This window comes from Carettochelys insculpta, chromosome 6 (assembly GCF_033958435.1).
Source record: "Carettochelys insculpta isolate YL-2023 chromosome 6, ASM3395843v1, whole genome shotgun sequence".
NCBI classification, from domain to species: domain Eukaryota; kingdom Metazoa; phylum Chordata; order Testudines; family Carettochelyidae; genus Carettochelys; species Carettochelys insculpta.
Window position 1 is genome coordinate 120418314 of NC_134142.1, and position 26813 is coordinate 120445126.

At 58.7% G+C, this 26813-nt stretch overlaps 4 protein-coding genes across 5 annotated transcripts; 2 read left to right on the forward strand and 2 right to left on the reverse strand.

Annotated features, from left to right (window-relative positions):
• Window positions 1-249: 249 nt before the first annotated feature.
• On the forward strand, window positions 250-7085 carry BTBD18 (BTB domain containing 18). The gene is made up of 2 exons (XM_074998090.1): window positions 250-376; window positions 5074-7085. Exons 1-2 carry the CDS (start codon window positions 250-252, stop codon window positions 7083-7085), a joined length of 2139 nt encoding a protein of 712 aa, XP_074854191.1.
• Window positions 7086-8400: 1315 nt separating this feature from the next.
• SELENOH (selenoprotein H) lies at window positions 8401-12293 on the reverse strand. 2 transcript variants are annotated; one of them, XM_074998095.1, is made up of 5 exons: window positions 12046-12293; window positions 10758-10921; window positions 10350-10495; window positions 9511-9628; window positions 8401-8638 (listed from the first exon to the last, which is right to left on the reverse strand). In XM_074998095.1, exons 2-4 carry the CDS (start codon window positions 10913-10915, stop codon window positions 9528-9530), a joined length of 405 nt encoding a protein of 134 aa, XP_074854196.1. In that variant the 5' UTR covers window positions 10916-10921; window positions 12046-12293; the 3' UTR covers window positions 8401-8638; window positions 9511-9527. The 2 variants fall into 2 exon arrangements, with proteins under 2 accessions (XP_074854196.1, XP_074854195.1); XM_074998094.1 differs by lacking the exon at window positions 12046-12293 and adding an exon at window positions 11893-11925.
• A 976-nt stretch (window positions 12294-13269) lies between these two features.
• On the reverse strand, window positions 13270-21881 carry TMX2 (thioredoxin related transmembrane protein 2). The gene is made up of 8 exons (XM_074998092.1): window positions 21675-21881; window positions 20067-20127; window positions 19595-19708; window positions 16125-16201; window positions 15866-15972; window positions 15608-15673; window positions 14988-15117; window positions 13270-14523 (listed from the first exon to the last, which is right to left on the reverse strand). Exons 1-8 carry the CDS (start codon window positions 21861-21863, stop codon window positions 14374-14376), a joined length of 894 nt encoding a protein of 297 aa, XP_074854193.1. The 5' UTR covers window positions 21864-21881; the 3' UTR covers window positions 13270-14373.
• A 397-nt stretch (window positions 21882-22278) lies between these two features.
• MED19 (mediator complex subunit 19) lies at window positions 22279-25305 on the forward strand. Its single transcript, XM_074998093.1, has 5 exons — window positions 22279-22512; window positions 23394-23650; window positions 23810-23906; window positions 24058-24152; window positions 24953-25305. The coding sequence occupies exons 1-5, from the start codon at window positions 22308-22310 to the stop codon at window positions 25019-25021; spliced, it is 723 nt and encodes a 240-aa protein (XP_074854194.1). The 5' UTR covers window positions 22279-22307; the 3' UTR covers window positions 25022-25305.
• Window positions 25306-26813: the final 1508 nt, after the last annotated feature.

The window sequence follows — 26813 nt, forward strand, 5'->3', positions numbered from 1 at the left end:
TTAATCATCCTTTTGGCTCTTTGTTGACTCCTTACTAATTTAAGAAAGAGCCAGGAATAAAATGACTTGTAACAGTCACTGTCCTTTCAGGGGACAGTGCCTTGCGTAGACTGGAGGCAGGATGTGAGCCTTTCACTTCTAGGAGTACTAAAGCCACCACAGGGAGATCTTCTCGATAGGGTCTACTCCGCTCCCAGGACTGTGTTCCCATTGCAGAGAGACTGGAGACGAGAGGGTAGCTCTGCTGACATGTGCTCCCCCGCGGCTGGCTCTAAGATTCTGTATCGGAACTCCCGCCTCCTACGCATGGCCTTCCTCCAGCTCCATCGTCAGCAGAGGGCGGATGTGTTCTGTGATGTCGTCCTGCAGGCAGAAGGTAACCTGAACAGAGCAGCAGGTTGGTTCTTGTACCTGGGGCTGGATTGTCTCTGTGCTCTTAATGATGTGATTTGCTGTACATTCCCATAGGATGTTAATTGCACATAAGTATGTGGTGGAGAGATAGCTGTGTTAGTCTGTATTCTACCAAAACAAAACAGCAGCCGTATAGTACTTCAAAGACTAACAAAATAATTATTTAGTTATTGCTCACCTTGATCATTTTTTTTCTGATTTGTCAACCTTGATTACTGTTTTTGGTTCTCTGTGCCTTAAATACAGAGCCAGTATTGGTCTGGCTATGGTCTGAAGAAGTGGGTCTGTCCCATGAAAGCTCATCACTTAATAAATTATTTTGTTAGTCTTTAAAGTGCTACTTGACTGCTTTTTTGTTTAGATAGTATATAGACTAGCACGACTATCTCTCTGTTACTAAAATAATTAGTGATGAGCTTTCATGGGACAGATCCACTTCTTCAGGTCAGAGCCTTACCAGAACAGACTCAATATATAAAGCACAGAGGTCCAAAGACTGTTATCAAGGTTGACATATCAGAACATTTGTTAGCAAGGTTGGCAAATCAGAAGAGCAGAGGAACGGCAGGGCGGGGGGCGGAGTTAAGAGTTAGATAAAACATCAAAGTATGTAAAAGAGTCCTTATAATGGGTCAGGTAATTGCTGTCCCTGTTCAAACCATGTGTTAATGTGTCAAATTGGAATATGAACGTTAATTCATAAGTATGCAGTTACGTTTTAGACAATAGGGCACTGTATTTATGCTCAGCCCTTAGCTGCACTGTTTGCAGTTTGCGGGGACAGTGATGTTTAGGCGCCCTCATGGGATTTGTTTGGGAATCTTAATTAGAAAAAGGTCTGCGTGAAAGTGGAAGTACTTCCAAAGAGGTTTTGCAAATAGCCGTCCTCCTACATGGCGCCAGAGAACTGTCAGCAGACGTATGGAAATTCAGTGTACATCCTTGTTTGGAGCATTACAAGACCATTTTATGTGAACTTTGCTCTCAGCTGCTTCATATTCAGCTGACAACTGGAGCATATTTTGGTCTGTGGAAGTGTCTGACTCATTAATCAAACTATTCTTGAAGCTTCCTGATTTGTTCAGTGTGGGGACAACTGTCTCACTTATTATTTTGTAAGTGTCTGGTTGTTCTGTTGAAACTCTGATTGGGTGAGGGGAAGTTTCAAGTAACAGCTTCTTGCATCTGTAAGCAAGGTCCCTACTGCTCTCCAAAGCTTAATTCTTTCAATATTCACTAGATATACAGTCTTTGCTGCTAAGGAGCATCCCCCGGGGGGTGGGGGAGGAGGGAATCCAGATTTTTATATGTTCCCCTGGCCAACAACTTTGAAGCCCTTTGTATTTCAGCATCTGACTTTGTGCAGGTGATGTGCATAGATTGGAGGTCATTAACCTTTGCAAGGTGGAGTGCTGAAATTTGACCTCTGTGTATGGTCCAAGTGCCGGTGATACTTTTTAAAGTCACTAACAGTCCTACTTACAACAGCTTCATTAATAAGTTAATGAGGATGCAGAGCTTTACCATTTAGATGAGGGGTTCCCAGCCTATGGGTCAGGATCCAAACATGGGTCGCCATTAGATTTTCTAAGGGTCACCAGTTGGGCAGCTTCAAGCCACATATGGCTCTTTAAGGAGCCATTTGCAGCTCCTGCTGCCGCTCTTCTGGCTCCCAGTTCCTGCTCTGCTGCGCTGAAATGGAACTCCATTTAATTGGTTTAACGGCCGGCAGGAGGGATCCGGCCGTTAAACCAATTATAGTCCCCTTTCAGCATGGCAGGGCAGGGAACTGCCTGCGCTGCAGGTGGGGGAAGGCAGTGGGAGGGCTGGGAGAAGCTATTTGGAGAAGGTGGCGGTGGCCTGGCGAAGGGGCAGCGGCTCCCATGTGAAGTAGGTGGCGGGGTCCTTTTGGGGCTGCAAGGGTTAAGCCTGGGAGCTGGGGTGAATCAAGATTTATAAAAAAAATTCTTGCCCGAGGAGAGCCTCCCTGCCCTCCACCCAGTTCTGAACTGTCTTGGGTCACAAAGCCTTCCTGAATTGTCAAAATGGGTCGCCGTCTCAGAAGGGTTGGGAGCTGCTGATTTAGACAGAGGTTGGTAGCATTAGCTGGTCTTCTGTTAATCCACCGGCAGCCTGGCTTTGAGCACGCTCCCGGCTGAGGGGCAGGGCTGAACCCCTGCCTTGCGTGCTGATGAAAATCGGCTCGTGCCACCCTGGGCACCCATGCTGGGGGTTGGTGACCCCTGGCGTAGAGTGTGAAGGAAGACCCAGGGCTCTAGTTATGGCTGCAAGGGAGCGTGCAGCCCTGTATTGTGCTGTCTTGCTCCCGCTGTATCTTGTTTGTTTCTACGCCTAAGGAAGCTTTTATTCCTTGCTGGCGGATAACTTTGGCCGTTCATCCTCAGAGACACGCACACCAGCTGTTGTGTAGCTAGAGACATGCCTGCCAGTCTCCCACCAACAGCATTTGCCTTGATGGGCCAGTGCTCCTTAGCTTCTTTATTGGGTCGTTTTTTGAAGGACGAAATTAAATGAAAAATAAAGCCCCTCCTTTGAGACAACATCCTGGTGGAAGCTGGAAATGCTGAACGCTCTGGCAGCGCTGTACCACTGTCCCTCTAGTGCGCTGCCTCTCCTGGAAGGGTGGGTTTGGTGCAACTTTCTGCACTGTGCATCCCTGCCACAAAGTGCTAGGTAGAGGCGGGGGGAGGCTGCTGGCTGGGTTCAAGGTAGCAGGAGGGGCAGCCAGAAGGGGCTACGTTCTCACTGAAATCCCTGCTCCAGGACAGGCCTGGCTGACTCTCTCCATCATAGATGTTCACCAGACTTCTGGAGTGGACCCAAATCTTTGGCTCTGACATCCTTTCCAACCAGCTGGATCTGGGCAGAGTGCAGACGCTCTCTAGTTCTGCCCTTTTAGCCCCAACCCTTGGGTGAGGACCTCATTTGGCATATTTCTGTGGGATGTGGGACCCTGAAGCTCAGTCCCCCCGAGACCATTGCTGGAGGCTGTAGCTTGTGCATGCTCTGCCTTGAACCTCACTCTCATGGTGACTCCCCGGTGTAGTGTCTCTTCAGGGACCAGGTGCTGTGGGGTTGAAAAGATATGGAGGAAAGTCTGGGCACTTTGCTTTTTGAAAGGAAGCAAACAGCTTACTTTCTATTTCGGGTGGGTTTTAATTGTCTGCCATTAACTAGATGGAACCTCAGAACTAAAAGCTTCTGCCTGAATTACTCTCCCATTCTCCCTAGTATTCAATAGGAGTTATGTCTTTGCTTCTCAGAAGTCTCTCAGGGAGTGGCATCCTTTGCCAGGGAGGGGAGGAAAGGCTGGAGAGGAGGGTCATGGAGATAGGGTGTTTTCACCAACAAAAATGAGACAATTGCAGCCGAAGGAGGCCCCATTAGAGCTGCCTCTGGAACCATAATGCAGGGGTGCAATTCTTGTGTTCTTTATCTTCTCTTAAGCCGTTTCTACAAAGGCCACTTCCTTTGGAAGTGGCATGCTAATACAGGGCACGAAAGATGCTAAGGAGGCGCGGATGCAAATTCCCCGCGCCTCATTAGCATAACATCATGTGATTTGGAGTCTGGAAGACGGTTCTTCCGGACTCCAAAACGCCTTGTAGAAGTGCTGCCCTGGGGGAGCTTCCAGAAGGAAGTCCTCCTTGTGGAGGCCCCTTCTTCCCCCAGCGGTCGCGCTTCTCCATGGCATTTTGGAGTCTGGAAGAACAGTCTTCCAGGCTCCAAATCACATGATGTTATGCTAATGAGGTGCAGGGAATTTGCATCCGCGCCTCATGAGCAAATTTCGCTCTCTGTATATGGCCTGTGTAGAAACAGCCATATAGTCTGGCCGCGGGAAGTGGAAGATGGTAAGAGAATCTCTGCTTTATTTTGTTGTTGTTGTTTTAAAATCATGCTTCTAGCCTTCCACGTGCTTGTGGAGGAAAGCCTGAAGCCAGAGTCACCAAAAGGTTCTGAAATTACAGCAAATAAAACAACTCCCAAATACTCAGATTGAGCCTCTGTAATCTGGAACCCTCTCACCCAGCAACAGCCGTAATCCAGCATGATTTTAGTTTACCTGACGACCATGTTTCATGGGTGTGGCCAGCTTCCCTGTGGTTTGTTTCCAGCCACCAGTCCTGGCTCTCAAGGTTCTGTGCTGTTATTTAGCTGTAATTTACCATTAAGTGTCTTCTAAGAGCCCAGCACGCCCGTGGAGGTGTTGGTGATGTGCTAGACAATATTGCCATCTTCTGGTCCAGCAAAATCTCTCGTCTGGCACCTGTCAGGTCCTGAGAATGCTGGATTAGGGCGGTTCAACCTGTAGTAGGTTTTTAAGCCAGTCTCAGGGCTTTGGGGTGGGGTCTCACCCCGATGTTGGACTTTAGGGGTTGGTGGTCCTGCTAATGTGATGTCCTGCAGCTTTGGGGAACTTACAATGTGACCTACCCCTGTTGCATGCATGAGGTTGATTCACACTGAATAGAGAGGAGTTGAGCCCCCATCCCACACCCACGGGCTCTTGGCAGGATGCATCTGTGGGGTCAGGAGCTGCCCAGGGCAGGCCAGCCCACAGCCTAGTAAAGCATCCATTGGAACAGCATAATATTAGCTAATGCGGTAGCTGATAGCTCACTCCTTTGTTTGCAGGGGAGGCTGTCCCCGCTCACTGCTGCATCCTCTCTGCCTGCAGCCCCTTTTTCATGGAGCGCCTGGAGCGGCAGGTGCCCTCCCAGGGCTGCAAAGCGGTGCTGGAGCTGCGGGGGCTGAAGATCGGGACGCTGCGGAAGCTGGTGGACTTCCTCTACACCTCAGAGATGGAAGTGTCCCGGGAGGAGGCCCTGGAGGTCCTGGCGGCTGCCCGGCAGTTCCAAGTGGCAGAACTGGAGTCGCTGCAGCTGGAGGGGGGGAAGCTGGTGAAGCAGGTGCTGGGTCGGCGCTTGAATCGGCAGTGCCTGCAGCCGCCCCCGACTCTGATCTCCACTGGGGTGGCACCGCGGGCCTGCCCGCCGGCTCCCACTGCCCCACGGACGTTCTGCCCCCTGGTGACAGGCAAGCAGCGTGCAGCTCAGCCCCTGGGCGATGGCGGGGTGCGAGCCGGCAGCACCCCCAGTCCAGCAGAGAGCGCCAAGCACGGGGTGGCTACAGTAGCTCCGAACGGGGGAGCCCAGGCACGGACGCAGAGTGCGGACGCCTCCCTCCAGCCAGCGGAGACTGGGAACCGGAGATCCCCGAGCCACGCCCAGGGGTTAGGCCAGAGCCTGGGCGTGCGGAGCGCCCTGGGCAAGGCCGAAGGGGCGCAGGGGGTGCGGAGCGCCGAGCAGGCCTCCCCCAGCCAGGGGAGCTCCCCCCACGGCTCGCCGCTGCCCAGGAAGATCAAGCTCAGCCGCCCGAAACTGCAACCTCTGCCCAAGGCCAGTGCCCCGAAGACCCCAGCCCCGTGTGCAGCGTCCAGCAAGATCCCCACCTCCAGCCGGCGCCTCTGGCGGCAGAAGATCCCAGGGGGGGATGCAGCCTGTGGGCCAGAACCGGCCAACCCCTCTCACCAGCCCAGGAGCCCCCCTGGGCCTCCAAAGACAAGCAGCAGGAAGCGCAGCTCCAGCACCTCAGCTTCTGGCTCAGACCCGGCCCTGGAGGAGGGGCCCGTGGGGAGGGTGAAGCTCAGGAAGGTGGTCAATGGGAGCTGCTGGGAGGTGGTACAAGACCCACCAGCCAGAGAGCCTGTGGCTGCCCTAGTGACCACAGGGCTTACAGGCACTTCCTGTGGGACTGCCCCACCCAGCTCATGCAGGCTGGAGCCGCAGGCAGCCGGCTCCATGGAGCTGCCGGCTGGCAGGCGGGAGGTGGCGCAGCTCCCTGAGCAGGTGGTGGCAGGACAGGGGCCCTCAGAGGGCAGAGGAGGCTGCAGGGAGCCTTATGAACTGGACGTGGTGGTATTAGAGCCCTTGAGCGAGAGTGAGGAGTTCGGGGACTCGGCCCCACTGGAGCGGATGCTGGACATGCTGTTGGGCAGTGGCGTGGAGGGCCTGGGCCCTGCTGGGCCAGGGGCAGGGGGTGGCCCTGGTGCTGACACATCACACAGGGCGGAGGCGACACCTGCGGGGGCTGCTGGGCCAGGTGAGGCCAAGTGGTGTTCCCCAGAAGTGCAGCTGTGGCCGGAGTGGGACGAGACAGGGAAGGACCCTCTGCCTGGATGGGAGGTGGGGGATGGTCACTCTGCCTTTAGCGTACAGGGGGATCCCCAAGAGCAGGCTGGGGGTGGTCATCTCACAGCCAGAAGGGCTGTCTCGGGCGGTGCCCTGCCCATCTCAGGCAGCCCTGTGCCCCTGGCAAGCTCCCCGAGTCCTCAGCTCCCTTCCCCAGCAGCTGGCGGCAGGGAGGCTCATCCAGGCCTGCTACTCCATCTCCCTGCAGATCAGGGCAGGGGGACAGGGCTGGGGCCCTGCACCACCCTGCCCCCAGGATTGGAGACAAAGGCCCGGTTTCAGGGACCCCGCGGGCCGCCTCCAAACCCTTCGCAGGGTGAGTCCCTGGCCAGCCCAGAGGGGGATGAGATCGACATCATGGCTGGTGCGGAGGAGGGGCTGCTATTGCCTGGCATCACCTGTGTTAGGCCAGACCCCTCCTCGGACTCTGATGAAGAGGTGGATGTTCTCAATTAGCAGCCCCCAGCCCTGGTCTGCAGGGCTAAGGCACGGGAGTTATCATGGCTGGCCAGCCACAGAGATGAGCTGAGACTGACCTGGGGAAGCTGCTTGTAACAAAATCAATCAGGTGGCAGGAGCAGAGAGCTCTGCAGAGCCTAGGCCTGGAAAGAGCATTCCCAAGGATGGGCTCTGCTGCCAGGCCCAGCCGGGTGGAGGAGCAGCGCCCCCCCCGTTAATCCCAGCACGGGGCTGACTCAGCAGAGGAGATCCTGGGCTGGGGTTCCCAACTTCGGTGGTGCTCAGCTGCCCCCGTGATTGAATTACACTTACACTGCTTCAAGTCAGCTGAGCAGCTAGTGCTTGGAGGGGAGGGGCTGGAAGGGAGAGAACAGCCCTGCCCAGGCTGCTGGGGTGTCCTGCCCCTCCCCTGTGCACTGGGAGGCTGAGCTGTGCAGAGGGGCAGAGAAGTTCCTGGCTCAGACAGGGGAATTGTCCAGAGCAGCAGCAGCCAGGGCCCTATCCATGCTGTTCAAAGGTGGTGGCAAGGGATCACTCAGGAGCTAACTCTGCTCTCCTGCTTGGCCAGGCCTCAGCACAAACGGGGGTCCCTCATTCCCATGAGCATATCCCTGCTCTGACCCTCAGGGCAAGGCAGCTGTTGTGCACCTAGGCCTGAGCTGGGCATTTTCCTATTGTGCCCCAGCTCCCCTGCCACCAGTTATACTTTCTATGTAGCCCTTACCCCTACACCTGCCCTGCACCCCCATACAAGCCACCTGGGCCTTGTACTGCCCTTCCCTGCGGACAGGTGAAGGCCAGTTGGGGAGGGGGGGCGGTTCGTTTGCAATAAAACATTGGGTTGATCTTGTTTTGGTCTCTGGGTCCAGCCTGCTGCTTTCCTGGCAGTGCAGAGTCAGCTCAATCCCAGAGCTGCAAGGGACCTCAGCAGCTCGTGGAGTCCAGCCCCCTGCCTAAAGCAGGATCAACCCCAAGTAAATCATCCCAGCCAGCACTTTGGCAAGCTGGGACTTAAAAATCCTCTAGAGGTGGAGATTCCACCACGTCTCTGGGTGATGCATTCCAGGGCTCCACCCCGCCCCCCAGTGCAATAGTTTTTCCTGCCAGGAGCCACTTCCCCTTGAGAGCACCAGATACCTGGCAGGATGCCACTGCCGCCTCCCAGAAGGCACCAGCGTGTCCTGAAGTGGGTTCTCCCCTGCATGGTGTACAAAGGGGTGGCGGGGGGGTAAGGAGAAGGTGCAGTGGGGCTGCCCAGCCTGCACCGTTAAGCAGGCTGCTGCCTCCCCTCCTTCCTGGCACTTGCACCTAGTTCTTTTAGAAGCTTTATTACAAGAAAAGCATAGCTACGGAACAGAGACAGGCTCGGAGATAAGGCAGCCAGAGGAGGGGTCTGGGATCCAAGCAGCGTCACCTGGTGCCCTCCACTCCTGTGGGAAGAGCTGTGGCATCAGAGGCAGGACTGAGGTTCAGCCATTGGCCCCCCACTTCATCGCGCCTCCTCATCAATGCTCCAGTCCACGCCAGGAAGGGATGGGTCCTAGATTCAGCTGGGGGAACAAGGATGTGAGGACCTGCAGCCACTGCACTTCCCCTTCCCACCCCGAGCAGCCAGTGCCCAAACAGAGCTACATTAGGCTCACTGGCTACAGGCAGCCAGCCGGAGGTCACCCTCCTGCCCATGACCAGCCTGAGACCACAGGGATGACACCTGGAGAGGAAGGATGGGCCAGATCCTGAGCCCAGCGCTTGCATTCCCAGGGCTACTGCAATGCACCCCTCCCCTAACCCACAGCTGGGGGAGAGAAGGGGCAGCAGGTGGGTGGGATTTCTGCTGAGCTGAAGGACCTGCTCACCGCTCCCTGCCGCCAGATGAGTTTTGTGGGTCCAGCCCTGCTTCCAGCTCCAGCAAAGGGGACATCCCGTCCACTGCAGGAAGAGCCTCACAGCTGGGCCAGGTTTTAGTCCCCAGGCAGTCTGGGCTCAGGCGTAACTGATGCTCCAACAACTGTCAAATGATCATGCCCCCAGCACTAGCCAGCCTCCAGTTCAACACCTCCCCTTAAGGGAACCTGCCTCTCAGCAGCTGCTCCAATACACATGGCTGCAGCAGGACCCTGACTGGAGGGAATCGGATCAACTGACTTTACTAATCAGCGTTTCAGCTTCCCGCAGAGCCATTGCTTGGAGGGTGCAAGTGGGGCTCCCTCCCTCCATACGCACGGCCCTGAGGCCAGGGCTCAGCTACAGTGGACAAGGAGGCTGCAAGAGCCCAGCTTGGCGTGTGGTGGCAGCATTTAAAAGGGTGGGGTTGGTGCAGACACACCAGTTCCCAGCAGAGGAGTTGTTACTGTCACTTCTCCCCTCCTCCCTCCTCCCTCTGACGCGCAGCAGCCAGCCCGGCTGCCTGGGAACGACTCACCTCCATGTAGCTCTGGCTTAGGCCAAACTGCTCTTCAGCATGTCGGCCACCTTGTCTGGCTCAGGGAACTTCAGCTTGCGAGGTGGCCCCTTCTTAATGCCACTCCACAGCTCCACGGCTGAAATCCCAACACGGGAGGGGTGGGTATGGGTAGCGCTACCTCTTGGTTTGTGCTGCAGTAGATCCTAGAGACCTGCACTGACAGATTGGGACCCCCTCCCAGTGTACCAGGCACTGCACAGACCTCCAGTAACCTAGACCAGCCCTCTCCAAGTGTACCCAACACTGCACAGGCCCCAGGTAACTGAGATTGGGGCTCTCACTGTACCCAGCACTGCATAGGCTGCCAGTGACTAAGATCAGAGCTTCTCACCGTATCTGGCACTACACAGACCCCGCAATGACCCAGATCAGGACCTCCCACTGTACCCAGCACTGCACTGACCCCCCACTCCACTGATCAAGATCAGGGACCCCTCACTGTACCAGACACTGAAAGGAGCACGTGGAGCAAGCACTGGACATGCACATATTCACACACACACTCCCCCCGCCCCACCCCGCCAGACATCGGGGCCTGCCCTGACCCCTAGGGAGGCGCCGTGTCGGCCCACAGAGCGCGCTCTGACCAGCTGGGACGGAGAAGTGGATGCGACGTCGGGAAGGAGCTTACCCTGTGCAAGGAGCTCACTGGCACAGTCTGCGCCCAACTGGGCAGCGTGTGGCCATCCCAGCCCCACCGAACTGCCACCTGGGCACTTGGCCTCAGCACTGCCCTGCGCTGGCTGCCCCCCGCCATCCCCACGCCCTCCCAGCAGTACCAGACCCTCAGCCCTTACTGCTGCCGTCCTCCTTCACCAGGGACACCTCGAAGCTGTTCCTGCGTGGCGGCTCAGGGTTGATCACCACCACCACGTTGGCGACGGTGCGGCGCAGCGCCTGGCTCACAGCATCGGCGTTGCGCCCGTAGATTCGTCAGCTCTTACTGCAGGGGAGCAGGGAGTCAGTGGGGCCAGGGAGCCTGCTGGCTGGCCTCTTATGGAGCAAAGCAGCCTCCTGTCCAGTGAGGCCTCCCTCCTAGCACAATACATCTCTGCACCCCCAACCCAGCAGCTCTGACCACCCCCCCCCCAAAACCGTCCCCTTCGTCTCCACAGATGCCCCCCCTCCCGCGACACCCAGATGCCACCAGAGCATCCCTGGTGCCTTCCATGAGGCCAAAACCTCCCGCGCTGGCCAGGACTCACCAGTGCTCAATGACCACGCGAGGTCCTGGGCCCCGACCTTCCTTGCCCCGGGACTTTTTTGGCAGTGCATCGGGGCTGCTGTTTGCCGTCTCACCCTCCGAGTTCGCAGCCTTCACCTCAGGCTCCTGCACCTTCCTCTTCCGCCTTTTGGGGGCCATCGCGCACTGGGAGAGCCCCCCAAACACACACACATTACCTCTGGGTACATTTCAATGAAGATGGGATGTTCTGGGAACAAATCTGCCCTGATTCACACAGGAGTTACTCCAGAGAAGGTCTGCAGTCGGGGTTATTTGTGGGGGGCCGAGGGCAGGACATGCGATCAGGGTACAGGACCACAGGCCCTTTCCACCCAGCCACAGTGATAAGTGTGTGCGTGCTGGGGGTGGGCCAATGCTGTTTACAATAGTGCTGGCCCATGGAGCTGGGCCCCATCCTGCCCTGCTTGTTCTGTGCCCTGAGCCATCCCTCACTCCCCCGGCCTGCCTGCCAGTTGGCTGCGGTCTCCTCTCCGCCTGCTTCCTTGGCCAGCTGGGGTCAGGTCAGTGGGGGGTGTCTTGGCTAGGCCCATCCTAGCAAGTGGGTCCCACGGGAACCCAGATGGGGCAGGCTCCGGCTTGGCGGATTACACCACTCTTGTGGGGCAATTCCCTGCTCTGGTGGCTCAGTCCAGCAGCCACAGTCATAGAATCAAGCAACCCGAGGGCTAGAAGGGACCTCAGGAGCCCATCGAGTCCAGCCCCCTGCCTAAAGCAGGGCTAACCCCAACTAAACCAGGGGGCTGGTAAGTGCAGCCGGGAGGCAGAACTTGGAGCAGGGGGATCCCTGAAAGGCCTGGGGAGGTGCTGGGCTTTGGGGGGAGGGGGGCAGGGAAGATCTCGGCGGGTTGGGAGCGCACTGAGCAGGGGGTGGGGGGCGCGTGCAGGATGCTGTACGTTCGTGGCAGGGGCGGGGGCCCGGCTCATAGAGAAGGGGGGCGACGCGTGCGGCACCAGGGGCCGTGCGGGCAGCCCAGGGCTGGGTGGGCCATTGTGCCGCTGCAGGGTTGCAAATCGCGGCCTCGCCCTGGGCTGAGTGGAGCTGCCGCCCGGCCGTGCCCCGTATCCGGGGAGCGGCTCCCCCGCCCCACGCTTACGTTTGGCGCCAGCCCCATCCGAGGCGAGCTCAGCCCTGGGCCCGGAGCGACCCCCCGGGAAGACGCTGAATCACGTTCCCGAGCCTCCCCCGCTAGCAGCGGGGCACAGGCCGAGGCAGCGGGTCCCCCCACCGCGACAGGCTCGCACCTTACCTGCTCCCCGCCCCGGCCGCCGCACGTGGGCCAGCCAGGCCGCGGGCAGAGGAAACGGACCCGCCCCAACCACTACACACCGCGGGGGGGGGAGTGGAAATTTGCGGGTGGGGACAGGAAGGGGCCGCCGCTGAGCCAGCCCTGTCTTTGCTCCGGTGCAGCCCGGCGTGCCCGAGGCGCTCCCGGCAGGCGGTGTTGTCAGGAAAACATCCGGAGCGGGTTGTACTGTTCTGCCCGCCCCCCCCGGCCACCCAGAATGGTTCCTGCCCAAGGGCTAAGCAACGTTCTAATAGCGCTTCCCTGCAGCCAATCAGAGCTCAGCCTGGCGCGCGGGGACAGGCCTGAGCCCCGCTCGGCTTCCTCCCGCTGCCGTGAGCTTCCCCGCGGCAGTGCCCGGCCATCTCCAGCACAGCGTGTCCAGCCTGACTTCTCCTCCTCGCCCTGCCCCCGCCTGCGAGCCCCGCTGCTGGCCTTTCAGCGGGGAGGAAAGGTCACCGCTTAGCCCCGGCCCCTCCCCTGTCTCAGGGGCCGTTTCCCGACTCCACCTACGCCGCAACTCCTTTTAAGGGTAGCTGCTGTAACTGGCCCCAAGAGGACTCGAACCTCAGCCTTCGAGAGCTTAGTGCAAGAGCCGCTCCCCATGGGCTAAAAGCCTCATGGCTCTCAGCTGAGGCCGTGGCGGAGACTCATTCTTTCTCTCTGGCTGTCTCCACTTAATGAAAACTTCGGAAGGGCCACATCAAAGAATACTAATGAGGCACTGAAATACATACTCAGCTCCTCGTTAGCATGCCCAGAGTGCCACAGTTCGCTCCCGCATGGTTCGTCTACCCAGGGGATTTCCATGTTGGTGGGGTCCTTTCGAAAAGGACCCTGGTACAGATGAGCTGTGCGGGAGCGAACCAGGGTGCTGGTAGCATGCTAATGAGGCACTGAATATGCATTTCAGCACCTCATTAGTATTCTTCAATTTGGCTACTAGTGTGGCCATTTTGAAGTTTTTACGAAGTGTAGATGTAGCCTCTAAGCAGTCTCAGTATCACTACATAGGACAGTTAACATCCCCTATTAAGTGGATGGGTTACATCCTGCCCCAGTCTGGGAGCCATGGCAAAGGAACCAGTTGCATCTGCAGCTGGCACAAGCCTACTGAGACCAGCTGGGGCTCCATGAGTAGCTGCCCTCCTGCAAGAGACACACCACAGCCAGACCAGAGAAGGGAAGGTTATACTCTTAGCTTGGTTTATTACAGACACCTGCTGAGGGAAGTGATGATTAATGGAGTGTTTACGCTGGCCTCCCTCCCACTGCCCCCAGCCAGCAGCTGCTGCACCCCCTTCCTCTCCCCTGCATGGCTGCCATGAAGAGTGATCCAGGAGGGCAGTGCCAGACACACACTGGGGGAGGGAGCCCCTCTGGGCCAGGCAGCCAATCCCCCACTCTGGCTAGCAGAGTGCTCAGTGCCTGCACTCAGCCTGGCACCAGCTGCTCTCCTTGCCCCCCCCAGCCCCATGAGCTGTCTTTTGGCACCTGAAGGGTTAAACTAAGACGACCAGGAAAGAAGGACAAGGGACACTGGCTCTTGAGCGGGCAGGGGCAGCCAGGCCCTGGCTAGCAGTCCTCCAGAGCAGCACAGCCCAGCTCCCAGCATCCTCTGGCTGGCGTGACAGGATTGCAGGCAGCCTGCTCTGCCCCCACCCCAGAACAGCACATGCCCTGCAGCCCTGTGCCCCCAGCACCACCAGTTGCTGGCTTTTCCAACAGGTCAAGCCTCTGGCCACACCCCCTCCCAAGACAGGGAGAGAAAAGGTGACCTGACCCCCACCCCACACATCTGGGCGCCTCAGAGACTGGCCAAGGGAGGGGAATCTCTTCCAGTGTGAAACAGTCAGGCCCATCAGCAACACCCTTTTTCTCCCCACGCACATTAGTTCAGGCCAAGTCGCCCCCCCTTCCCCCCTCATTGGTTCCACTCAACCTGGAGAGGCAGCATCAGACCCCAGGGGAATTCCACCTCCAGCCCTGCTGAGGGGTGGCGGGAATAGCACAGCCCTGTCCTTGCAGCCAATCAGCAGCCTACAGCCAATTCTTTGGGCACCTAATGGCGCTCTCCTCCCCTGGGGCCACGGCAAAGGGCCCCTGCCCGGGCCAGAGGACCAGGAATAGATAAGACACCGAGACACGCAGAGTAGTGCAGCAGGGCCCTGTGGGGAGGGCGGGGACTCCCCCAGGCGGCTCCCCAGCCATCTTGGAGACAGGCTGTGCTGGGCCCCCTGGCACAGCCAGCAGGGGAGGGCAGAGGGGGCAGCTGCAGAGCGTGACGTGGCTCTATTGGTCTTTCTTGCTCTCGCCGTTGGGGAGCTCCGCACCGGCTGCCGCGGGAGCTTGCTGCTCCGGGAGCGCCTCGTCTCGCTGCTTCGACAGCTTCTTGGCCTTCTGGTACAGCTCATTCAGGCTGAATTCCCGGATCACGTTCTCCTGCGGCACAGACAGACCTCAGCGCCTGCCCAGCCGTGGCCTCCTGCGAGCCACCGCCGGAGCCTGCGGCAGGCAACTGCCTCTTCCTGGGAATGACGGTGGGGGGAAAAGGGGTAACGCCATAGGTCTGTCCAGCTGGTGACAGCTTGGGCCGAGGGAACCCTCCCTGCCCCGCAGGCTGGGTCCAGACTGCCACAGTCATCTCGCAGTAGGGCCCAGAGGGCTCGGGGGTGGGAGGGAAGCTCTGCGCTCACGGGAAAGGAGGTCACAGGGGAATTCTGCCCTCCCTCCAGCTCAGGATATGAGCACAGAAAGGGCCCCACAGAAAGGACGGCCCTGCCCCAGGCTGGCGCGACAGAGCCAATGCCCAGGGGGCAGCCCGTCGACTGAACAGGCGGAGCTGAAGCTCGAGGGCCCCCGCTTAGCCCTGCCCCGGTTCTGCGGCGTGCCCGCACGCAGCCCACCTCGGAGAAGGTCCAGGAGACGGCCCGGCCCTTCTTGTCGATCTGCGGCCGGCGCATCACCTCCTTCCCGCCCTGGAAGAGGATCAGCGTGGGCAGCTGCTTGGTGAGCGGCGAGGTGCTCACTTTGTACCTGTGGGGGTGGACGGACACGCGGACAGGGTGACTTCTCACAGCAGCCAGGGCCTCCAGCCCCTCAGGCGCTGCACTGCTCCTTTCCTCGCCAGTAGCCCACGGTGGGAAGAAGAGGGAGCGACCCGTCCCCCCAGGTACCAATCCAAGAGGAGGAGACAGTCTCTGCGGTTGTACATAGGGGTCAGCAAGGGGGTGGGGGGGGGAACATGGACTCCACTCTCACAGAGTTGGCTGGGGCAGTAGGTGTCCCAGGGCGGCTCCGGCTGGGAAAGGGGTTCCAATTCCCATAACAGCCAGGTCCTTCAGGGGGATCCCAGCAGAGAGGAGACCCCTGGTGTGAAGCAGTGACCCTCAGCAGCTTCATGCCTGGGCTGGTGCTGAGTCGGTTGGGTGGGCAGGCAGCAGTGGGGGGTGGTACCAGCCTATTTCTTCAGGCCATGGAGGTATAGGCCTGATTAACTCACTCCCGGCAGCCTGGACTCCCTCACCTGGTGCTGACGTCAGGGTAACGGCCCACGTCCACCTTGCCGAAGTTGAGCCCAGTGCAGTTGTACCTGGCGGGGGTGGGGAGGCAGTTAGCATAGGGAGAGGGCAGCATGGGGCAAGGAGAGCTAGCTGGGCCAAACCCCCTCCCCCAAACCCCAGCTGGGTCGGCTTCGTTCCCTGCCCCGGGGCAGAGGCAGCAGAGGGGGTGGCCGGGACTCCCCCTCCCCAACTCACCAAATTCCCAGCTGGGCGCCACTCACTTGAGAGACAGGTCGGCGTAGATGGGCGCGAACGACTGGCATTCGTTGGACCAGTTGGCAAAGAACTCCACGATCCAGGTCGCCCGCTTGTCCTGCTCCAGCTCCTCCTGCGGCACAAGGAGAAGGGTCAGTGGCGAGTGGGGTGGGCGGGGGCTCAGCCGGATGCTGTCCCCACCCGCCAGTCAGGGCGGCGACAGGCCACGGCAGGCCCCGTGCGAGAGACGCCCAGGGAGCGGGCGAGGCGGCAGCCGATACGCACCTCGATGGTTTTGTCGCTGAAGTACTTGATGTACTCGGGGCCCAGGTACAGAGGCGGCTTGCAGGTCATCAGGAACACTGGGAGGGGACGCACACAGCGCAGCATTAAGGAGCGGGACCCGTGCACTCAGCAACCCAACACCGGCGCTTAAAGCATAACCCTCCCCGCAGCGCACGTATGCACGGCTGAGTAGGTGGGCCTGCTGCCACGGGCCGCACCTGGGGGCCTTGGACAAGGATTTCAGGGGAGAAATCAAACATTTCGGTGCAGAACTAGGCCGGGTCACTTGCTGTGTGGCCTTGGGTGGCGGGGGTGTCAGACAGAGCCTCTCAGGCTGGGTTCCTGGCCTGGCTGTGTGTGGGTGAGGGGGAGTCAGATGTAACATGGTCCCACAGGACGTTCTAGGCTGGGGGTGGTCAGTCCTCGGCTCTTGGAGCTGTCAGCCGTGCCTCCTCCTCAGAGCTGCACGCTGGGAGTGCTGTCAGCGCCCTGCGGGCGCGTCCCACCGCTCATCGGCAGAAGTGCGTGGCGGCTCCAGCGAGTCCTCAGCATCAAATTATCGGGGTGCGACTGGGGGAGCCTGGCTCAGGGGGAGGAAAAGGGCATGGAGCCACATATTCATTTTCTCTCTCTCTCTCTCTCTCTCTCTCTCTCTCTCCCCCCCCCTCACACACACACACACACAGAGAGAGAGAGAGAGAGACCCTAACTAGTTGGCCACTCCCAGCCTCAGCACACTTGGGAAGTGTGGTCCAGAGGTAATGACTCTAAGGTGGCTGGCTGCCTGGCTGGCTGCACAAGCACTCAGCAACGGTTGCTCTCCAGCCAAGAGGCCCCCAGGACAGCGGCGCCCAAAACTTTCGCCACCGCCTTGGCAATGCAGCGGCGCGCACTTAGGGAAGCCGCTGTCCGTCCCTCCCCCCACCCCGAGGCGGGGAGGGCGGTGTCCGTGAGAGGACAGCATTAGAACTCACAAGGAGTTTGACGGACTGGAGAACTGATCTGAATTCAACCAGGGGGCAGCCGCTAGAGACCCCTGCGAAGTGCTACGGGTAGGAAAGGAGTACAGTGGGCATGCAGCTGCCCAGCAGGGAACACCCGGCTGCAGGCAGCACTCCTGGAGAGCGTCACAACCGCTCGCAGAGGGGACTCGAGCCAGCAGCGTGACACAGCTGCAAAAAAAGGCTCAGCTCATTCTGGGGCTGGGGATAGGACACCAGGAACCCAAAGAGTGCAGCAAAGAGCTCCAGCACTCCCCACAGGAGGGGCCAAGGCCATAGCAGCCTCAGAGGGCGCTGCATTGGAAAAGCCAACAGATGGCTGAGCGCCAGCACGCTCCGAGTCAAAGCTACACTTCACCCCTCCTCCTGAAAGGCAAGAGGCAGCTCGGAGGCCGTGCCCCTTCTCAGAGCTGGGGCAGGAGGGGTTCAGCCCCGGCTGCTAGGGCAGCGGTTTTCTGCTAGCATGCTCTACCCCGCTGGTGTAAAAGGTCATCAATGTCCTCTCACTGCAGCTCTCTGCAGAGTCACCGTGGGGGGAAAACTGATGACCTCCCGCCAGCTGGGGCTCAAGCAGCAAGGCCGCCTGAGTCCCAGCTGGTGCGAGGTGGGTCAGTTTCCACCCCCTGTGGCTCTTTGCAGAGCTGCCAAGAGGGGAAATTTGGACCCTGCAGGAGCTGGGGGTGTTGGTCAGCCTGGCTCAGAGAAGGGGTGCCAGGCTGAAGCAGTGATGCACGGGGCAGGGGGGAGCCCAGGGCAGAACCAGCACAGTGAGGAAGCCCCATGCTGAACCAATGCTGCCAGCTGGAGAGGGGAGAATGGGGCAGCTTGGCAGAGCCAACAGGGCATAGAAATGAGGGAGGGGCAGCGAAAATGCTGCTTCCAAGCCCCGAAGTGCTGCCGGGGAGCCTGTCTCCGCTTTCCTACTGTGGCAAGGGACGGGGGACAGAGGGAGGGTTGGAACCTGCTGGAGCTGGGACATAGTTTAAATACTATGCCCCAGCTCCCACAGGCTGTCCAGGAGGGAGCCTGCTCTCTGGAGCCACCCCTCCCAGACTTGCCCATCTTTTTGGACACCAGCAGGCCCAGATTTCCTACCAACCCAGTAACTGCTATGAAGTCAACATTGCATTTTGTTCTGATCCATTGAATTCCAAATATTTATTGGTTCGAATATTTACTAAAATTTGTAACCTTTAAAAGTATTGTTACAAATATGCAATTCATAACGCAAAAAGGCGAAATTCAGACGCCTGAACTGAATGCTGCCTGTGTAACAGATTCAGGGGCCTGAATTAGTTAGAAACAGTTGTGTTGAACAGATTTCTGTGCTCACCGTCTACGACGGCATATTCTGCGGTGGATTTGAAACATTAATGCATTTGAAGCTTGTTTACTTTCTGGGATGCACTAGTATGCTGCCAACGTCTCTAGCAAGACCGTAACCATAGTAAACGTGAGTAAAGGTGATCTTTATAAGCAATTGATTCAGCTGAAAAAAAAAAAGTGGGTGTGCCAGGAAGTTCTGTCTCACTGCAGTGTTCTGTGTGACTGAGAGGTAGTGTCTACACTTGCATTCCTCTGTCAAAATAGGCATGCAAATGAGAGAAATTGATGATGCAAATGAAGTACAGATTTGCATAACTGACATCTCATTTGCATGATATTTTGAAATAGCTTCTTTCGAAAGAAAAAAACCAGTGTAGACACTGCTCTTTCGAAAGTAAACCCCATCTTCGAAAGCATCCTTCTTTCCATAAAAAAAAGGGAAGAAGGATGCTTTCAAAGATGGGGTTCACTTGAAAGAGTAGTGTCTGCACTGGTTTTCTTCTTTCGAAAGAAGCTATTTTGAAATAACAACATGCAAATGAAATGTCAGCTATGCAAATCTGCACCTCATTTGCATTGTCAACTTCCCTCATTTGCATACCTGTTTCGAAAGAGGAATGCAAGTGTGGACACAGCCAGAAAGTTGGGAGCTGCTGGTCTAGGGGGGGTAGGAGTCACACTGTTATGGGGAGGGGGAAAGGCTCCTCAGTTCTGGCTTCTCTAGACCATGGGGTGCAGGGGGTCGGAGCTGTGGATGCAGAAGCTGGGTGGGCACGGTGATGTCTGAGTAACAACCCTCTCTCCCTGCCCACGTCTGGCCAGTCTCACTCTGTGGGTAGTTAAGGAGATACACATCTTATAGAGCAGGAAGGCAGCTCGTGAAGTCATTGAGTCCAGACCCCTGTTCTCTTAGCAAGACCAAGCACCATCCCTTTTCTCCCCCCCGAGTTTGCCCCAGCTCCCTACATGGCCCCCTCAAGGGCTGAACTCACACCCCTGGGTTCAGCAGGCCAATGCTCAAACCCCTGAGCTATCCCTCCCGCATGAGGCAGGGACCATCCCTCTCTCCGCACCCCGGCGCACCGCCCGGGTTGGGGCATGGCACAGACTGGAGTCCCTTGGGAGCCAGCGGCAGCACCTCACCTATGCAGAGCGTCAGGTAGAGCAGTCCCATCCGTATGTCCAGCCGGAAGAAGAGGATGACGTTGGCCACTTTGCTGAACATGAAGATGTTCCCTACGTGCTGATCCACGGTGACTGAGGGAGAGAGGAGTGGGGAGGGTCGGTGCAGGGAGAAGCTGAGGTGCAAGCGGAAGAGACGAAGCCATGCACCTTCCCCCCCCCAGATACAGCACAGACCGTCCCCACCCTTCCTGTGCCGGCCCTGCAGACGGACACCTCCACACACCGACCCCACACCCTCATCGCACTGGCTTCAGGGCAGAGCTGCCCTAAGCTCACCCTCATCCTGCCATCTGCCCTCCCCTCGCCAGAGTCCGTCCCGGGGTCTGATGCACACACCCAGCCTGCCCATAACAGCAGCCCAAGGCGCGCCCTGCTCTGCCTCCTGCCTGCAGGACCGATCCACGGGGCGGGGGAAAGGGAGGGGACTCACTTGACCTCCGGTTCTTCATCATCACGATGGCGCTCAGGAACATGAGAATCTCCACCTCCCGCTGAAAGAGAGAGTGGGGTGAGCCCAGGGTCGCCTGCACGGGGGCTGGGGCGGTGGTCAGCGTGGCTCAGAGAAGGGGTGCCAAGCTGAAGCAGTGATGCCCTGGGGGTTGGGGAGCCCATGGCAGAACCAGCACAGTGAGGAAGCCCCATGTTGAAACAATGCAGCCAGCCAGGGAGGGGAGAATGGGACAGCTTGGCAGAGCCAACAGGGCACAGAAAGGAGGGAGGGGCAAACTACCATTGGTTGAGCAGACTGAAGCAATGCAACCTGGAAGGAGAAGTCCAGGCCACAGGTGCGCTCCGTTGTGTGCGTGCGGGCCTGGCACTCAACTCCTGCAGCCTCAGCCCAGCCCAGCCTGGCGCCAAGGCGCCTCCAGCCCAGCAGCAAGGGGCGAGGGGAATGGAAGAGACTCCCTTCTGCAGCACAGATCTCCAGGAAGAGCCGCTCAGCTCATAAGCCAATAGGTGGCTCTGGGAGGGGAGCTCCCCGTCATGTGGTTGGGGCAGGGGAACCTTAACCCACAGTTCCCACACCTGCGTTTTCTCCCACCACGGCCTGTGCTCCCCTTAGGCCCCAGCCCCCACCTCACCCCACCCCACTCCCCAGCGCCTGTGCCCCCCTGGGGCCCCAGCCCCCACCGCACCCTATAGCCTGTGCTTCCTCTAGACCCTAGCCCCCAACCCCACCCTGCTCCCCGTGGGCCGTGCTCTCCCCCACCGGGCCGGGGGCTCGGTGCCCAGGCGGGCTGGAACACGTGGGGGGTGGGCCGCACACTATGCAGGGAGGACCTGAGCCCACGTGGCGGAGGTGGCTGGGGGCGGGCAGCCGGGAGTCTCCGCGTAGGACTAGCCCAAGAACATCCCAAGGCAGCTGCTGATGGGGACAGCGCCGTCACCTCTCCCCGGCCAGACCCGCGGGGGCACCCGCTGACCTCCGCCGGGTGACGGCTCCGGGAGCCCCCAACGCCCCCCTGAAGCCACCCCAAAGGGGGCGGAGTCTTGCACCGTCAGTCAGCGCCGGGGAAGCCCCCAGACTCACCCCTGACGAAGGGACCCATAAGGGCCCGCGGGACGCTCGGCGCGGACGGGCCATCGGAGCCCAGCAGGGGGTGCTCGAGACGCTCGGAGCCAAAGGACCATGGGGGCCCAGCAGGGGGTGCTCGAGACGCTCGAAGCCAAAGGACCATGGAGGCCCAGCAGGGGGTGCTCGAGACGATCGGAGCCAAAGGACCATAGGGGCCCAGCAGGGGGTGCTCGAGACGCTCGGAGCCAAAGGACCATGGGAGCCCAGCAGGGGGTGCTCGAGACGCTCGAAGCCAAAGGACCATAGGGGCCCGGCAGGGGGTGCTCGAGACGCTCGAAGCCAAAGGACCATAGGGGCCCGGCAGGGGGTGCTCGAGACGATCGGAGCCAAAGGACCATAGGGGCCCGGCAGGGGGTGCTCGAGACGATCGGAGCCAAAGGACCATAGGGGACCGGCAGGGGGTGCTCGAGACGATCGGAGCCAAAGGACCATAGGGGCCCGGCAGGGGGGCTCGAGACTCACCCAGTCGAAGTCACAGGGGTTCCCGTCCTCACGCTGCGTGGGCAGCCCCTGGCACAGGGGTGGCACCTTGCGCACCAGAATGAAGGCAGCTGAGAGCAGTGCCGAGAGCGGATAGTAGGGCCGCGCCAGCCAGCGGCACAGCCCGGGCACCGAGTAGAACAGCGCCAATAGTGGGGCCAACACCGCCATCTTCACCTACACCAACTGGCCTGGGCTACAGGGGGCGACAGCGCACTCATCGTCGATCTCTATTGGGCATACCCAATGCCAGTTATGAAAAGGGCGGAGACTACGAGGAGATCTCTATTCTTATTGGCCGCAGACACAGTCCCTCACTAGCAAGCATCCGATTGGGTATAGGAATTTCGAGGAGGCGGGCTCTCTAACGCAGGGACGAATCGGATATCGGGAACTGGGATGATATAAGGGCCAGATGTGGCTGTCATTACAGTGCGCGAACGTGGCTCTTGGTCCAATCAGAGACGCGCGTGGACGGAGCTGGGTCGGGATTAAAAGGAAATGAACCAATTACAGACACGTAAACGACAGGCCGCCCTCCAATGAGAACTCGGCGGACAGTCCCAACCCCGCGTAACCGGGCCAATGGGAGGAGAATGCGCGGGGCACGCTGGGATGATGGAGAATTACACGGCTCTCTTCGGAGGTGCCGAGCCGCCGCCTCCCGCCGCAGCCGCCGCGCTGGGCTTCGGGCCAGGAAAGCCGGGAGGTCCTGGCGCCGGGCAGCCCCCCGCAGCCTCCGCGCCTCAGACCGCGGAGGACACCGCCCGCAAAGTCGCGACTGCCAGCGGTCCCTTCTACCTAATGCGTGAACTCCCAGGTACCGAACAGGGGGCGGGAGTTGTGCCGTTGGCCAATCGAGCTCCGGAGGGCGGCCGCCTGGATCCTGGCCAATAGCATCACTCGGACAGTCTGATTGGTCTTTCACCCCACCTATCAGTGGCAGGGGTCGGTCGGATTGTCACCTCTTTCCACTAATGGAGAGGTCGGAAACCTAGACGGAGCAGGAGGCCGGGATGTTTGGATTGGCATCTTTAAGAGCGAATAGTGGAAGATGCTAGCGAGGGGGGCGGGCAGAGGATGTCTGCAACCAATGGGGAAGATAAAGCGAGGGGGGCGGGCCTGGCTGGCTCGCTTCCTGTATGGGGGCGAGGGAGATGTTGGGAAAGGAGCCTGCCTGCTTCCAACTGGGTCCGCTTAACTATTTCCCAGAATCCTTTGCCCCATCAGTGCTGGTGACTGGGCTGGCGAGGGGGGAGGAGGATGGGAGGCTCTGGGCAGGAGGTAGATGTATGGAAAGGGGGTGGAGGGGGGCTGCTGTACTCTCACCCCACACACAGGCCCAAGGCCCAGGCTGCTCACAGAAGATCCCTGGGGCTGGGCCTTGATCTGGCTCAGCTGCTGTTTTGTGGTGCTGATTCCTGTCTCCTCTCCCCTGCTACCACACAGACACAGGCATCTCTATCGCCAGGTGTGGTGCTGACCTGTCCTGTCCTGCCCTGCACTGGCCGTTCTGGTTAGCGGCCTGCCTTATGTGTGATCTGCCTGTAGCCCAGAGCACCACAGACAGTAACGAGCCTCCCGAATTTGTTCTCAGGCTGGGGGAAAGCCAGGACTCCTGGCTCCCAGGCCTGTATGCAGACTGCTTGACCACGCTGCCTTCAGCAAGTGTAAAGCCTGGTTCTCTTGCTTCCTTCTCAGGCAACATGGAACTTACAGGCAGCACCAACCTGATCACACACTACAATCTGGAACACGCCTACAACAAGTTCTGCGGCAAGAAGGTGAAGGAGAAGCTGAGCAACTTCCTTCCTGACCTGCCAGGGATGATCGATTTGCCGGGCTCACACGACAACAGCAGCCTACGCTCCCTTATTGAGAAGCCACCCATCTGCAGTAGCTCCTTCAACCCCATCACTGGCACCATGCTGACTGGCTTCCGCCTGCATGCTGGCCCGGTGAGCTTCCCCCTGACCTACAGGGAGTGGGAGGGTAGAACGGGGGAACTCTGGTTTGGGGAAGATAAGGCCAAGGGGTCTGGAGAGAAAACACTCCTGCAGGTTAACTTGATATGTAGAAATGCTACCGCTACCTACCCTGAACTTTCTCTCTCCCAGTTGCCAGAACAATGTCGCTTGATGCACATCCAGCCACCCAAGAAGAAAAATAAGCACAAGCATAAGCAGAGCCGCACCCAGGATCCTGTTCCCCCAGGTAAAAGCTGCACTGCACAAATCCATCAGTCCCCTCTCTCGGTCATAGTGTGGCACCTGCCAAATCTCTTCCAGACCCCAGTAATATCATAGTTAGAGCTACCATCCACCGTGAGGGGCTCACTTAGAGGGAGAGCTGTGTCTCTTTGCAGAAACCCCCTCGGACTCCGACCACAAGAAAAAGAAGAAGAAAAAGGAGGAGGATCCAGAGCGAAAGAGGAAGAAGAAAGAAAAGAAGAAGAAGAAGGTAAGTGGCAACAAGGTAGCTAAGTTCACTTTTTTGCGGGGGGTGGGGGGGGGGCAGGGCCTTTGAATGTATCCAATCCTCTCCTGATTACCACCTGCTGTGGAGCCTCTGTCCTCGGGTAAAGGCCCTGGAGCACTGGGGTTCAGATGCTGCTGGTCCCACCTAGAGTAGACAGGCAGAAAAATAGGTTTTTGTCACCTGAAAAAGAGAGACAGATGCACACACTTCCTTAGGGGTAGGTGGGACTGTGCCTGGATGTGACCCCTCCCTAGGGAGTGCAGAGGGGCAGGGAGTAGTGTTTGGAAACTCAGAAGATTTTTGATCAAGAAATCCTGGGAGGGGATTGTGGGATTTGCAGTTCTGGTACCTCACACCCACTCTTGAATAGGGCGGGCTCCTTGGTTAGTCTGCATCTCCCAGGATGCACCAGGGATGGGAACTCCCCACATACACTACGTTCCCACTCCGTACAAGTTCCTGGCCATGGTGCATGAGGGTAGATGGAGCCTGGCCTAGAGGAAGGAAGAGAATTCAGGTGAATTACTGCTCCAATGAGACACCACAGCTGCATTTGCAGATTGAAATGTTGTGGGGGTTTTGGTAGGAAACTGATGTTTCCTGTTGAAATCACACACCGTTGGGACCACCAGGAAATGCTGGAAAGCAGGCCAAAACCTGAGTCTCCCCCAGCCCCACCCCCACTTTTTTTGGACTCTGGTCCTTGGGCTGAGAATTTTATCCTGACTCAGCACCTGTAGCCCCACTGCGAGTCGTCATTGGAATCTGTCTGTCTGCTTCAGAACCGGCACAGCCCCGAGCACCCAGGCGTGGGCAGCTCCCAAGCCAGCAGCAGCAGCAGCTTGCGGTGAAGTGCCAACTTGAAGCATGGCATGGGCGTCTCCCTGGAGCGATCCCAATCGCCAACCTGCTGAGTGCTGTGGAGAGCGGCGCTGGAGGCGACGTCAGGAACACCTGTGCAACAGCTCACAGCAGGGAATGGGGCTGCCCCCGTGGGGGCCCAATGTGTACAGACTTCAGGGCATCAGCCTGGTAGGAGCACAGACTCAGCTGGAGAGGGGGCACTGGCTGCTGCCTTTACCGAGAGCCCAGGCTGGCTCATCCCTTTTTATACCAAATAATTCTTGGTGAAGCAGAGGCTCTTTTTTTTCATTCGCCTTTTAATTAAATTGCTGCTTGGAGGAGATGCTGGTGCCCCTGTCTGAAGCACTCTGCCTGGAAGCTGCTCTCTGCCTGTGTCTCTGCTGTGCGCCCCTGGGCTTGAGCAGCCTGGGCGTTGACCCAGGCACTGACAGAGCACGCTGGGATGACACGTACTCCAGCCTGAGCTGCGGGAGACAGGTAACAGGCTAGATGGGCAGAGGGTGTGCAGCAGTGCCATTTTGAGAAGTTAAGTAGGCTTAAGGCTGACCAAACAGGCAGCTCGGCTGCAGGGCTCTGTTCCTAGCAGGGCTGCCGGGAGCTAAAGGCCCAAGCCTCATGGGAGAGCGGGGCAGCCTGTTGCTTTCTCCTACCTGGCCAGTGGGGATCACTAGCCTAACTGGCCAGCAGGGGGCATATCCTCTCTAAATGACCCACCTGGCAGAGGAAGTGGTGAAGGCCGGGCTGCCCAGGTTTGGCTCCCTGTGCATCCCCTTGGACCCTCCTGTCCCAGCCAGGCTCTGAGCACTGCAGTTGCTCCTTCTTGACTTAAGGAGACAAAGTGGTTGGTGCCTTTTAGGAGGTGGTTCTGTCCCTCCCACCCCCAATAGGGAATTCTGTGCTGCTCCTTACAGCTTGACTCTCCCTGGTACTCAGGGCCCTGTGTTTTGACAGCAGCGTGAGCGGAGTCCCCTGAGCTTGTCTGAAGCAGAGGGAGCTCACTGCACCCGCTGGGTGGCTGCAGTCTGGGAGGAGCTCCCCCCTCTCTCTGGCCCAGGCACCTGGCTACTCCTCAAAGGTGCCTGTTCCTCTGCTGGGGCAGCTGCAGGCTGAGGCCAACAGGCTGTTTGTGGCCCCAGTCCTGGTTGTCATCCCTGCTGTCCCTGGGTTCTTTCCCAAGCAGGGTTTTGTTGGGGGCAGGGTAAGAGGGTGCCTTGTGTGGGATAGGGGGTGAGGCAAACACAGTCTGGCTGCATGGGGCAGTGGCTGCTGTATTTTTGCAGCCATGCACCTGCCATCCTTGGGGGTGTCTCAGTAGGAGCCTCGCCCTTTCCCTATGCTCCTCTGTGCAGTGGAAGCTCCTCCCCTCACCCGCACACAGCAGTGAGCTGGATTCCTGCTGGGGCACTTCCTTCCACTGGCTCTCATGGCAGAGTGGGGCAACATGGGTCAGGTGCTGTATCCATGGACGGCAGCAGGAGCCAGAAATTCACCAAGGGGTGGCTCAGCCCTTCTCCAACAGCTGTGGGACCTTTGCCCCCTTCCCCTCACTCCTTTGGTCAGGTGCAGCTGAGGCCAAGCACCATCTTTCCTGCAAAATCTCCCACTGCCCTATGGACCCAAATCCTTACCTCAAACCCATGCCCTGGGTGGGGGCAGCCTGAGGCTTTGCTACCCTGCTAGGGCAGGTGCTAAAGGGCCTCCTGTGGCAGCAGAGGGGGAGCTGGAGAACGTGGGCCCAGCTGCAGGGCTCTTCTGTAACTGCACAGCTGGGAAAGGCCC